General features: G+C 37.5%; 1 protein-coding gene across 2 annotated transcripts in view; it reads right to left on the reverse strand.

The window, feature by feature from the left end:
• Positions 1-477: 477 nt before the first annotated feature.
• The window catches only part of GYPC (glycophorin C (Gerbich blood group)), a 30,904-nt gene continuing 18,175 nt past the window's right edge, over positions 478-13,206 (reverse strand). The window contains exons 2-3 of one of the 2 annotated variants that reach the window (XM_042827331.1): positions 8,084-8,134; positions 478-5,680 (exon numbers count right to left, since the gene is read on the reverse strand). In XM_042827331.1, the coding sequence (XP_042683265.1) occupies positions 5,484-5,680; positions 8,084-8,134 (248 nt within the window). In that variant the 3' untranslated portion in view covers positions 478-5,483. Of the gene's footprint in view, positions 5,681-8,035; positions 8,135-13,206 lie in introns of both variants that reach the window. The other variant, XM_042827329.1, reaches the window with a different exon arrangement.

A 13,206-nucleotide genomic window follows, 5' to 3' on the forward strand; every position in this document is an offset into this window, starting at 1 on the left:
ATTGTACAAGGCATTGCATCTGATTGTTTTTTTTCACTGGGGATATACTAAGATAAAACTGAAACTGTATGGAAAGAATGAAGAAAAGCAGAAATATTCACACATGGTAGCAGTTGGATGGAAGGCAGGCCATCCATCAGTAAATATCCGTTAGGTGTTTATGAGCCTGCCTGGAGTTTTTACAAACGCTATCTTAGATAATAGACCAGTGTTCAGCTGCATGCTGACATCCATAGGGTAATGCTCTTTCACAGAGAGTTATTGTTTGATTTCATACTCCAAATTTGACTCCTTCGTCTATCTATTAAAAGAGCCTCTTGCTTTTTCACAAACAAACTCTACTAGTCTATCTTTCAGTGCTTTCAGAACAATTCTAACCTACTTATCCTTTTTGACCTGCATCCCAAAGAAAACAGCATAATTGGTGATTCTGAAAGTTCAGGATATTTTCAAAGATAATAAAAATAGAACAGTCTCTTAAATGCTGAAAATTACAACTTTAATTATAAAGTTATTTGTTCCTTTATATTTAAGTTTTTTTTCCAATTCAAAGTAATTTACACCAGCGTTGTATTAATAGCTTTGAAAAATACAAACACTATAGTCAGCTTTAACATACAATCAGCAGTAAGCTTTGAATGCTGTGTTCTCTCTTGTCATAGCAATGCTGCAATTCAGATACTTTAATACAACATACCAGACACTTTCAACCATACGTACAGATCAAAACAACAGAAAAAGGATGTGAAAAAAATATGAAATTATGCTGAAGGATTGACTCTTATATGGATTTCTACCTTGCTTTAGAGTGTTTCTTTCTTGACATGGGAATACAATTTTCTTGCAAGAAGAATAGATTATAGTCAGTGAAATTCTTGTCCCACTGAATTTGGTAGGAGTTTATCCCAGTCACACAGGGAACTATCACATAGAATAAGGATTCTTTATTTTCAGTCACTGCTAATTTTGCCACCTTGGACTAGGCAAAGACCACTACTTCTACAGACATTTCATTTCTTTGTTATACAGTTGGATATATGTTTTTCTTTGCTATCACTAGCTTCCTTTACAGCTGGCTGTGTTTCCAAACCCTGGATGTGTTTTCATTGCTTGTTCAGAGGTTCTTTAGTGTTCTCTCCTTTATGAACTGCTGCTGTGAAGCTTTTACGTTTTCCAAACACAAAAGCTTTCTTATGTGAATTACTGAGAGATTTTAGAAAAGGGAATAAACAGCTCTTAATGGACTTAGTAAGGGTGCTTTTTTGGTGTGTATTTACCAGCATTTTTTTATTGAACTAGCACATGCAAGGAATTCAAACGTCTTGTATAAATCTAAGAAATTCATTGTCATCAGTTGCCTTCTGCAAAAACACTTTGATTTCTCCAAATAGCACCATCTATTTTGTTTGATGAAAAAATTCTCTCATCTAATTACCTCTTCTCACTCTGTATCTTTTTTTACTAATTTACATCTTGTATCAGCTTTTTCTGTGCTCTGTGCGAGACATCCTTACATGGTTTTGGCTAACAGTACTATCCTACCTGTTCTTCTACTGTAAGTGTTGCAGCACTTTGTGTTCCCCACTGAAGGGGAGCATTCCTTTTAATATTCCCTTTGTGAAATTCTCTCAACGATTCCAAAGTTTGATTTAAAAGAAAAATCCACATTGAGAGTACTAAAGGGATCCTATGGTACTAAGAGTCTCCCAAAGTGATTTGGTCCTTTTGCTCTAAAAAGAAAGAAATATATACAATTAGTGTGACTAGTGTCTGTTTAAATCCCTTGCAGGATTGCATTCATGTGCAATGGCACTTTGGCCCCTAGGAGGAAGGTAGTGACCAAAATACAGGGGGATTCCCCAACCTTTCAAGAGGAATTAAGGCATCGGGACAAAACCAGGCTGCTTGAGGGACCTTCATCCAGATCCTTTCCTTAATGGATGCCAGAAGTTTATCAGTAATATGTTTAACAAACTAGCAAGCAAATGTGATCACTTTGTAAATCACTCAGGACAGATTGAGGCTTGACATAGAGTGGGTAGTGTCAGACTTTTGTGAAAATTAGTTCTTAGCTGGCAGAGAGGGACAGAGCATACTCACTGATAACAATGAATAAATGTTTAGTCTATCCTTTGCCATAGAGATGCCATGGGGAAGGCAAGGGAGATCTAACTGGGAGGCCAAGGCATTGCAGATGGGAAGAGCAGGCATAGCTGGGGAAATGGAGTGCCCGAGAGTCACAGGTCAGCGGGGCCTGCAGCAGTAGAGAAGCATGGGATAAAAGCACATGAGGGGAAAATAAAGTATTTCCTTCTTTTTCCTGTTCAGGAAGCAAATTGTTAGAACTGATTGATCATTGCTGATGAAAAGCTATGGCTGCCAACCAAGACAGTTCAGTGTTGTGCACAGTGTTTACTTTAGCACAGCATGTTGCTTGCAGGAGGATTTTTTGCTAATTATTAGTTCTTAAAGCAGTAGGAAGTTTGTAATGCCATCTTTTTACAACTAAATTGAATGACTCAAGACAGTAGAGTTACTGTTCGAGTGGAGAAAAAAAAAATAGCAGGATGAGGCCATTAGAGTTCTGCCAGTCATTCAGAAGTCATGGGTTTCTTCATTACAAAGCAAAATTTGTCCTCAAAAAAGAAATAAGCAGAAAATTTCCAAGAAGCATCTCTGTGTTCAGCATGCTCGAGTCATTTCTAAATACACAAAGTCCTGGAGCCCAAAAGGACTGTGTTAAAAAATAAACTAACTGAAACTGAAGCTCTTGCCAAATTCATTGCTCTGCAAACATTCATTGTGGCTCATTACTGCTAGGAAGCTGTTGCTGTACTGTTTGTTAGCCCAGATGAATAGAGAAAATGGGATAAAGAGATTTAATTAAGCTACTAAAAAAGGCATATAGTCAAAGACTAGTAGTTGTATTCAGTAGGGGAAGAAATGACAAAATGTCTGATGTTGACTGAACTTGTAAGAATTGGCTTAAATCTTCTGAATTCATGTCATTTCACCACAGAATCTGACCCCGTGGTTCAAATGCAGACACTTAGTCTGACTTAATCCATTTCATAATTTATAAACTTAACTTCCCCCAAAAGGAGACACTAATTCATGTTTCCCCATCTCGTATCAGGTATGTCACCATTGACTAATTAGAATCAGTGTGTTCAAGTTGCAAAAGCAGAATTTCATGAGTGGGGAAGGAAGGAATTTATTTTCCATTGATCCCCATACCTTGCTCTATAGTGAATTTTCTTCAACGTCCAAACCTATATCACCTGGTCGTTTGTAGCTAATAGGGACAGAAAGTGATGAAAGGTTGGCGCTCTTCTATAGGTCCTTCTAATGCTTGAAGAGAGGATTTTGGTGTTTCCATGCCTTATATGACAAAAGCAGCAGAGCTTGTCACCCCATTTAGCATCTCCTCAGCGGTAATATTTACATTCTCATTGAACTAGAGGGTCTTCAGTTTTACAAACTCAGTTTTACAGCTAAGATTAGTTAATGTATGCAACGCTTGGCCCAGAAAAAATAAAAACAGATTCCTTTTTCAAAATCAGTAAAAAGATGAAAATAGCAAGGAATCTAGAAAAAAAATAGTCAGGTGCATAATATCAAAATATTTGTTCTCTGCTAGTTCTGTATTACGTATACTTTATACCTGAGCCACAGAATACAATTTGGCTTTGGAACAGTATGTTCTGAAAAAAATGCCTGATGCATTTAGTAAATGTGGCAGGATTTTTATATTCTTTGGTTAAAATGCAGACACACAGGTACTTGAGATCTAAGGTATTAGGATTTGAAGAGCAGTTCAAAGTCCATCTCCTTCAGCTTCTGAGAAAAGAATGAGATTGTGATTGAAAAGACAAAAATATCCCAGTTCTCCACTTGAGTCCTCACAGTCTTTTCTTGTCAGATCTGTTTGCGCTTTTGTGGTCAACATTGGTAATGTATGCTGGAGTCCTGGAGAATTTTGTGCTTTGGTGCCAAGAAGTGAGCACAAGTGATCAGTAACAGTGTCTTGAAAGCAGTTGTACATGACTTGATGTATACATTGCTCTACATATGTGTGTATATATATATACATAAGAGATAGAAAATACATGTTATCACATATTTATCCCTCTGTATTTTCAGTAGTTCAGGGCACCAGTGGAGCTGGGAATGAGCAGGTGCAGAGAACAATTACTCTATTTCTGGAGCTACTCTTGGGCTTTAATTAAGAAGCCAGCTTACTGGGTTAAAGAAACTCATCATCACTGATTCTTAGGTGAGGCATAAGGTCTTGTCATGTGATCCACCACGATCATTCTATATATTTATTTATATTAAAGCATTGATAGTCAGTGTAATTCTCTTACTGAGGAGAATGCAAAGGATGTACAGAGGCCATGCAGAGGGAGACATCAGTACTTGCCAATGGCATGCAGCTGAACAAGCTTCCTTCTATTGGCAGTCTTGTGGTTTCATCTGTAAAAGATTTATCACTATATGCACCAGAACTGAATTTCTTTTCCTGCAAAAATGCAAAATCTTGCTGGCAAGCATTCAAGAGAATGTTCCAATGCAAAATAAATAAATAAATACCCAGGCAAAAATATCTTACTCAAAAAAATCTGGCTGAGCTCAGTTGTTTTAAAAGGCCTGCTCAAACCAAGATACTTTACCTTTTAATACGTATCTAATTATGCATGCATGCAGGGAGCCTACCGGCTAATTGAAATCATATTTGCAAGTTTACTGGCTATTATATTCTACACTATAAATTCCAACATTTTGCAGTTCTCAAACTGCCATGAAGAGCAAGTTAGAAATAAATTCTTCATTCTTTCATTTTCCATGTTTCCCAACAGTTTTATTCCTTTGAATTGTCTTGGACTTTTATGTTTATAAAATCCTAAAAACTAAAAAGAAGAAGAAGAAGAAAAAAAGGTCTCAATCAAACTCCCCAAACAAACAAAGCAAACTCCCCTGTTGCAATAAAATTGCACATTTATGGGGATGGGGGAAATATCTGGGCTACAAAGCTATTTTTGTTCCAGCTACTAGTTTAATGTTTGTTCTGTGACCATTTGAAATTCAACTTCAGGTAGTTCTGCATAATATCAGCATAGAATGCATCATTAACTCTGAGAGGATGTTTTCCATTGGCATCTGCTGTTTTCACCAAATGTCAAGACTTGACATTTGCTATCGTTATCTGGTTTGGGTGTATCACTCATACTGAGATTTTGTTTCTTCTTATCTGATATTGATTTCAATTGTGACCAGCTGTGTTGCTTATAAAATCAACGGGCAAGTATCTGGCATTTAGCTCTTCATGGGTAGAGAAAAAGAAACAACTCAGCGACAAAATAAAGAGATACTTTTCAATCAGGATGCTTGCCTGCATCCTAATATTATCCATCTCTTGGCACTTTTGTTGTAGTATATCTGATTGATTCCCGTGGGGAAGTCTCCATGGAAATTCTTGCCTTTCATATGAAATATTCTTTTTTACTCTCATCCACAGCTTCCTGGAGAGCAGGGTCATTTTTCAAAGCAGCATCAGCGCTTTCAGCAAACTCAGTTCCTTTGGCCTCATTGGTGTGGTAGGTGCCCTTATGCCTGTACATGTACCGGACCATCACAACCAGCAGGCAAATGAGGACAAATACCACCGCAGCTATCACACCTAGAGGAAAAGTACTATTGTCAGAAATAAAATACAAGCAGCATATTACAGGCAGGCATCACAGCTTGAGTTACTTGATCAGAAAAAAAATCTGCGTAATGTAAGATATTCACAAATTGTAATGGCTGAGGTTAGAAAAGGTTCTGAAAGGAACAAATTGAAGAACTCAGATGGGATATACATACTGCAGAAATGCAGGTCGAATTCTTGATAGCTTTCTTTCAAATCAATAGCTTGATTTTGTTGAATTCGTTGGAAATACATTCAAAAATTCACTGCCATCCCAGTGGTAGTATGTATCTGGGGGAATATGCAGGCAGCCTGGTCCTACCCCAGTGAGTGTACTCAATTTCAGGAGGAGTAAAGGGCACTGAACATTTCTTTGGAGACATTCAACAAGTAGCAGGAGCAATGTGCCTGCAGTACTGCTTTCTGTTTGGGAGTCGTCACGTCATGTTGTGCTCTAATTAGGAAAATCTTATTGCAGTAAACATGAAAGTGACACCTAGGAGGGATTGTGGGTAGAACTTCTACATTTCCTAGACTAAGACTAATTATTGTCCCTATGCTGACTGGACAAAAATTTCCACAGGTAACCCCAAACTCACAAGGGACTGAATTATGAATGAAAGCATTCCTAGGTAAGGAAGGTAATTCGAGGCTCCAGGAATGGCTGTGCAGTGAACACCCTATATCCTGGCTTTGCTTTTTGTCCTTACTTTGCAGAGTCTTTTCCTTTTTTCCCTTTTTCCCTGTGAAAGGCGGAAGTCCAGAACAAAAAAGGCACCACTGACAAGTTCATAGCTAAAAAATTACAAGTTGTATACCCTCCTGTCAGATAAAATCAGTTTTTTAAGAATCTTGACAATAAATAAGATAGTATGAAGCTGATTTATTTAATTTTGATTTTTTGTTTTTTTCTTCCTTTTGCACTTGTGTATAACTTGGATGTTCTTCTAAGCTCTATAGCTGCTATTCTGTACAAGTGCATGATACTGAGCTGTTTCTATATTCATGTGACTCCAGGACCAAGGGGATTAAAGGAGTAAACCAAGCATTTAAGGAAAATGAAAAGCACCAGAAGAGGGTATTCCTAGGAAAATCCCATATGTGGATTTTGCAGCTGCTGTGAGAATGCAGTGGATAGGAACTCATCTGACTTATTGTAGGCATCTATGGTAGAGAAGGTTCCATTTGAGTTAGTCCCATCCGACTGCTTCTGCAGTCAGTGATATGGAGGGGATGATTCCTGTTCTTCTAGAAATAGAAGTCTGCGTTTGATCAGATGAATTGTTCTCTGGAAATAAGAACAATTCCACAGTGACAATGACAGCTGTGTAGAGAGTGTCTCTCTTTTGTTCCCTGTATTCAAGATATGAGTAAAGAGATTGTCTCCAAAGCTCTACATTTAGGAGCATCTGTAAACTAAGTTCAGATACTGTACTGACATGAAGATGGGGGTCTGGACAGAATATTAGCAAGGTGAATAGAAATAATAACTCTGTCTTAAAAAACATGCCTGCAACATCATCCCACAGGTTTTATGGTGCTTGATTCTGGAAAGCAAAGTTATTGCTGGCAGAAATTAAATTGCTCATACTGGGAACTTTAGGTTTACAGTGATATTTCAGTTATGGTGGGGATTTCATCAATTTTTCGGGCTGGTATCCCTTGACACAAGAGGTTTTAATAGGCTTTAGATATAGCACAATATTAATAAGCCTGAGGGACTAAGTACAAATCAATTTACCTGCTACTTGTTCATAGAAAGCTGAAATTAAAGGTACGCGAGATGGGACCTGAGGGAAATATAGCAGAGCCTCACCAATTTGCACTAATGATTGGTATACCCCCTTGTGAATAACTTAAATTAGCGCATTAGCATGAAATGAACAAACACAATAAAAGTAAAAAGACAGGGTTCTCTCTGTGAACATAGCTTTGCTCGTTTCTTCTGACAACTGTATTTAGTTTAAATGCATGAGGGTTTTTTAATGGAACACTAGGATGGGCTCTGTGGCATGTTCTGTAAGAATAAAAGGTCAGCTGGTGACAGCCTGCTCAAATCAAAGGCAGCATTCCAATTTTGTGTTGTGTGAAAGTCTTGGTCCATGGAATGATGAGAAATATCAGAGGTTGACTTTGCTACTGGGTGCTTGGATATTTTGTCCTAAAAGAAGGAATAGATGGAGGTGGTACAGCTCAATGGTTCATGCTCATTATCTTATCTCATTATCTTTGCCAATAGCCCCTGTGGGAGTAGATTTCCCACTGGCCTAATTAACTCTAATTGTGCCACTCCTGTTGTCTTGTCAGCAAAGTAGGAGTTTTGCAAAATGCAGGAAAGCAACCAACCTGCTGTTTTAATTCTAATGGTTCTGCTAAGTACAGCCTGCTTCCTACCTCCAATCACAGCCACATCTGCTCCAGCTGAGGAATTCTCAACATCCCCATCTATAAATAGATGAGAAGATACAAAAGTTAATTAAAGAAAAAGGACTTGGATCACACGTAGCAGCAGTGACTGTTCTAGCAGAGCTGTATTATTTTAACCTCCGAAACTCAGAACTTAAATAAGATCCCTTGTTAGCAAAATACATTTATAAAACATCTCATTAGAATTGTCTGTTTTCTGTCACCATAACACTGGATAAAAAATAACTAGCACATTATGCAAACTATTGTGGTCCTCAGGGAAACACATACTGTGTATTATGAGCACTTACCTGTAACATCCTCCAGTGAATGATTAAATTAAGGGCATCAGGTACTGTGATTACTCTCAGAAAGGCAGGTTTTTTTGTGGAGGAAAAAAAGTTAGCACCTATTTACTTTTCTCTGTATGGCTCTTCAGTCTGTGGTCTGGATTTTGTAAATCAAATTAGTTCTTTTGATTTTAATTACTACTTATTTGCCTGCAATATCCTGCTTTTAATTTTAGCATTTACTTTTAATCTTACAATACGTCATGTTATATGTATGGCTTTAAACACAGTCCTCATTTGGAGTAAGTCTGAGTTTGGTTCTGATAAATCAAATTACTTTCTTTACTGGATTATAAATTCTTAAACAAACAAACAAACATATTTTTGCAAATTGAAACCTAGAGAGAAGTATTTGACCACATCGTTTTAAGGGGTGGGAGATTGAATGGAGAAGCTGTAAGGTGAAAGATTCTAATCTGAACTATAATGCTTATTAGAAACATTCAAAACAGCTAACGAATAGGCAAAGTGTTTTAAAGGGGAGTGGAAAAGCAAATTCTAAAAAGCAGTGAGAATTTGGCTCTCCTTATCTGATACAAACCTTCAGTGAAAGTAAATTCACATAGATAAGCATTTCCTAACCAGCATCTCTGTAGCTGATCAACATACAGTCTTGTTTTCGGATCCTTGCATCACTGGTATCAACCCATTTACTCCTGAATTATGTGTGTGTCTGGGAAGGTCATAAACTCTTGGTGTTTGTCCATACTAGTTTTATGACAGGACACTCTTTGTGTATTATTGTACTGTTTATGCATTTCTAAGTGCTGTCAGTTTCCTAACAAGGCAGGTAGCTTTAGGTGAGTTGTTTTTTTTATTTTTTTTTTCTTTCTTCCTTATTAATATATACAACAGATAGAAAAGTTCTCTTGAAAACAAAAATTCTAATACCAAATCCTCTCATAAATTCAACAGTGGCACTGTGGCTGACTCTGGCTTTTTTGCTAGATCTGTGACAGACGTTGCAAGGAAAAATCTCACAGAAGCTTTCTTCTTACTCGTGCCCAGTTTCATATCAAATTGATGGGATTCTATAAATTCTTCACAGTCATGTGAAGTGCTTTATCTGGAAAGGAGAAGACCTTTTCTCTCCCACAGAAGTTCTTCCCACATTTTCTTCTGGCTGTATCCTGATGGAAGGACTGGGCACGCCTTGTGTAATTTAAAAACTCTAATTATGCGTACATCCGTTGAAAACCCATGTGCCTCAGAAGGGATTAATTGCTTCAAGGTCAAACTGTGGAGTAGTTCTTAATACAACAAATATATACTGCATGCCAAAGAAGCAAGCTCCTCTACAACAATAAAATTCTTAAAGGTGTGAATTCTGAAATACTTTCCAAGCTACACAGCTTGCTTCCAACAATTAATTCTGGATCAAATCATTATCCCTTTAATTATAAGAAGGTAAGTGAGTAACTGTCAGCTCTTTTCCGTTCTTCCCATGTGTCTCTCAGGCCCAGATAACAAGCAGGTGTCTTATCTCTAGCACTTAGCACAGAAGTACTTTTTGATAATGGATTACAGAATCATCACTTTGCAGAAAAGTTTTCATTTCAATACTGTGCTAAGTTTTCAGAAGTACGTTGGTCCCATTTTGAGCTATTGTGTAGTTAGCAGTTTATCAGACACTGTTCTGCCACTCAGCAAATCACTAGCAGTGTGATAAAGCTTCATTCAGCATGGCTCTCATTTTACTGCAAGTATGTAAAAGTCTTACTTTTCTTTGGTGCATTTACGTTTTACCCGTCCTTGACTGGGTTTTGCTGCAACTTCTGGAGTGCCAGGAAATTGCAGCCATCAGTGATCAGAATTTTCCAAGGTCTGCTCCCTAAATCAATTATGAAGCAAGGATGAGGAAAGGGAGACGGTTATCCTTAGTACCTGTTTCACAGCCCTTAAGATTTCACTTTGTCGAAACACAGGGTCAGGCTGCTCAAGAAGGTGGTGGAGTCACCATCCCTGGAAGTGTTCAGGAAAAGAGTAGATGTTGCACTGGGTGACATGATATTATTGGTATTTCCAACTAGGAAATAGGAATGTGGTACATAGCAAATGTGATTTGGTGGTGGGTTGTTAGGGTAGTACAGATAAGTTGAGGTTGGACTTGATGATCTTGAAAGTCTTAAGTGATTCTATGGCAATATAATAATATTTCGAGGTGGGGGGAAGGTATCAGTGTCATTCAAGATTCTAATGGTATCATCTTTTACAAAAAATGACTAAAGAAAACAACGTCATTTTCCCAGAGTGGAGGTGAAACCATCCAGATCACCTTATTCCTTCTTCATTCTGCTGTTAACACACAGAGCACTCAAAGGTCTATATTTCATTAACTGCTTTTGCACCTGTTTTGGTTATTTTCCTTTGTTTCAAGGACATATTTTGTTATCTACTGCTAAACTGTCCTTGCAAAACTTCCTCTCACTGTTATACTGGCCCTCGTCCATAGCTGCAATCTGGTCTCAAATGTGTTTACACAGTGTTGTTATTTAGTGCCATTGGTTACCATGACACGCAAAAATCAAAAGTTTTTAAAAACCCTGGCCATCAGAATGGGTTGCCTGAATCAAGAATAGAACATAGAAATCAAATAGCCTAGTGTTGGAAAAGCAAGTTTCTAAAAGCTAGAATGAAGGGGAAAAATGCTTTTGTGCCATGACCTGAAATTCATCAAATTCCAGTTCTGTCCCTAAGTTTACAGATAAGATTTTGCAGTAGAACAACAATTGCTACCTGCCTCATTCTCATCAATCAAATCATGCCGAGAAGGCAGCAGCCTCTGAAAACCCCAGGAAATTTTCTGAGTCTGAAATACTGCAAGTAGATCTCTGGCTTAAGACCTCAAAAGTGAAAACCCGGTACAACTAGCTTTCATGTTAATGTAACCAGTGATAGTTTTTTTCCAGTGAATTCCAGTAAATTTGTTAAACCTTCTACTCTAGGCATGATTTTGAAATAAAACTTGACTTTTGTTAATTTTGATTTTTCTTTTATTTCAAACTGCTCTCGTTTGATTTTTGCTGAGGAGCACTTGTTTGAATAAGACAAGTCCAGCAGTGAAAAAGTTTGAAGTTCAGCACTCTTCTTATTTTGTTATACGCTGCTCCTGGCAGTTGTGACAGTTTCTTTACATCAGTTGGACTTGATGATCCTTGTGGGCCCCTTCCAACTCAGGATATTCTGTGATTCTGATTCTGCTGTGTAATCTAAAGGACAACCTGATGGGATAACATATACCTTAACTCAAACTTCTCAGTGTCTGTTATTTCCTATGATAAAGCTTCAAAGTAGGACAAGTGTTTACTGCTCTACAGTATCAAATATATAAAGAAAAGCCTGAGCTTACAGCCTTGCAACTTAGATTGTAATGAATCCCTTATAGCTGTGGTCCAGTTACACTGCTGTTTTGGAGTGGATGAGTCAAGCTGAATAAGTAGACAGATATCTACGTGTGATAAGCTGCTTTTGCAATATAATTTACAAAGCCACTTGAAACTACTGAAGCAGCACTGCTGCTGCTCCTGCCTTTCAGGATTTTCCTGCCCACAAGCTTATGCTTCTGATTCATAGAAACCTAAGCCAACCCTTAATATGATGCTCTGTTGCTGCCTGCTTGTGGTTATTATCTCAGAAGTCTTGGCTGCTAAGTTACACTTAAGTTGGTCTCTAAGTGCTTCCTTGGGCAACCTGCGTTCTCTCTTGATGTGCATGTTTGTTGCACAAGAAACACTTGAAAGTCATTTAATCCACTGGAATGATGAGCTGAGCTTGTTATGCAGCCCTTCTCTTAATAGGGCTTTCTTAGGCATGCAAACTAGGAAACACACTCTCCTCTTTAATAGGCTCACATTACCTCTGTATGAAAAACACTGCTGCTCACCTTACAGGTGAGGAACAACCCAGCTTTAGTTTAGTCTCCATATTCTTTGCAGAGCCACCCCAGATACTGACTACAGAGCAAGCAATGAGTAAGCAATCTGTAGGCTGAAATGTACCTTGGGAATTCAGCTACTTAATGTTTAATGGTTTTGTCTTAAATATTCATACAAGCTATCTGTGGACTTTTGATAAACAGGAGATATGTTCAAAGTGAATAAGATCCAGTTCATGATTCAGCCCACATATAAAAGGAGTTGAGAGAAAGATTTTACCTCTTTATTGATTGATCTTTCACACGTTATAGATTTGATTTGAAAGAATTTTAACTGTAACTTGAGACTGATAAAACACACTTTACTCAGCAGTAGCTACAAAGAGTCTACTATACTGTATCTTTTTTGGTTTTGTTTTTTTTTGTGTGTGTGTATGTCAATTGGCATAATACAAGATATCATACAAATCTTGCCTTATTTAAAAAGGTCTTAATTTTAAAGGGTGATCACATTTTTATCTAAGGAATTTGAATGGGGTTTCAAACCATTCATCACTGCTACTGCTGAAGAGGATAGTATGCTGCTTGTTTGGATTCAGTAACATACTTTAAGCTTCTGAATCTATAGACACCACTAGGTGTCTATAGGTGTCTAACAACTGTTCAATCCTTAATCATTTTTCCATTTTTTTTTCTCTTTTAATATTCCTTATATTAAAAAATATTTTAACTTTTATTCCCTCAAGGACTCTTTCTGTTCCTTGTGTGCTCTTCTGCAGTGACCACTCCTTTTGACTGTAAAGGCAGTTCTTAGTATATCTTTTGCCATAGTACTGAAAATCTTATGAAGTCTTAATGTCTCCCCTTGTTTATGAAAACATTGTATG

This window comes from Centrocercus urophasianus, unplaced genomic scaffold, assembly GCF_019232065.1.
Source record: "Centrocercus urophasianus isolate 14NV4802_14NV808 unplaced genomic scaffold, USGS_Curo_1.0 seq_28, whole genome shotgun sequence".
Lineage (NCBI taxonomy): Eukaryota > Metazoa > Chordata > Aves > Galliformes > Phasianidae > Centrocercus > Centrocercus urophasianus.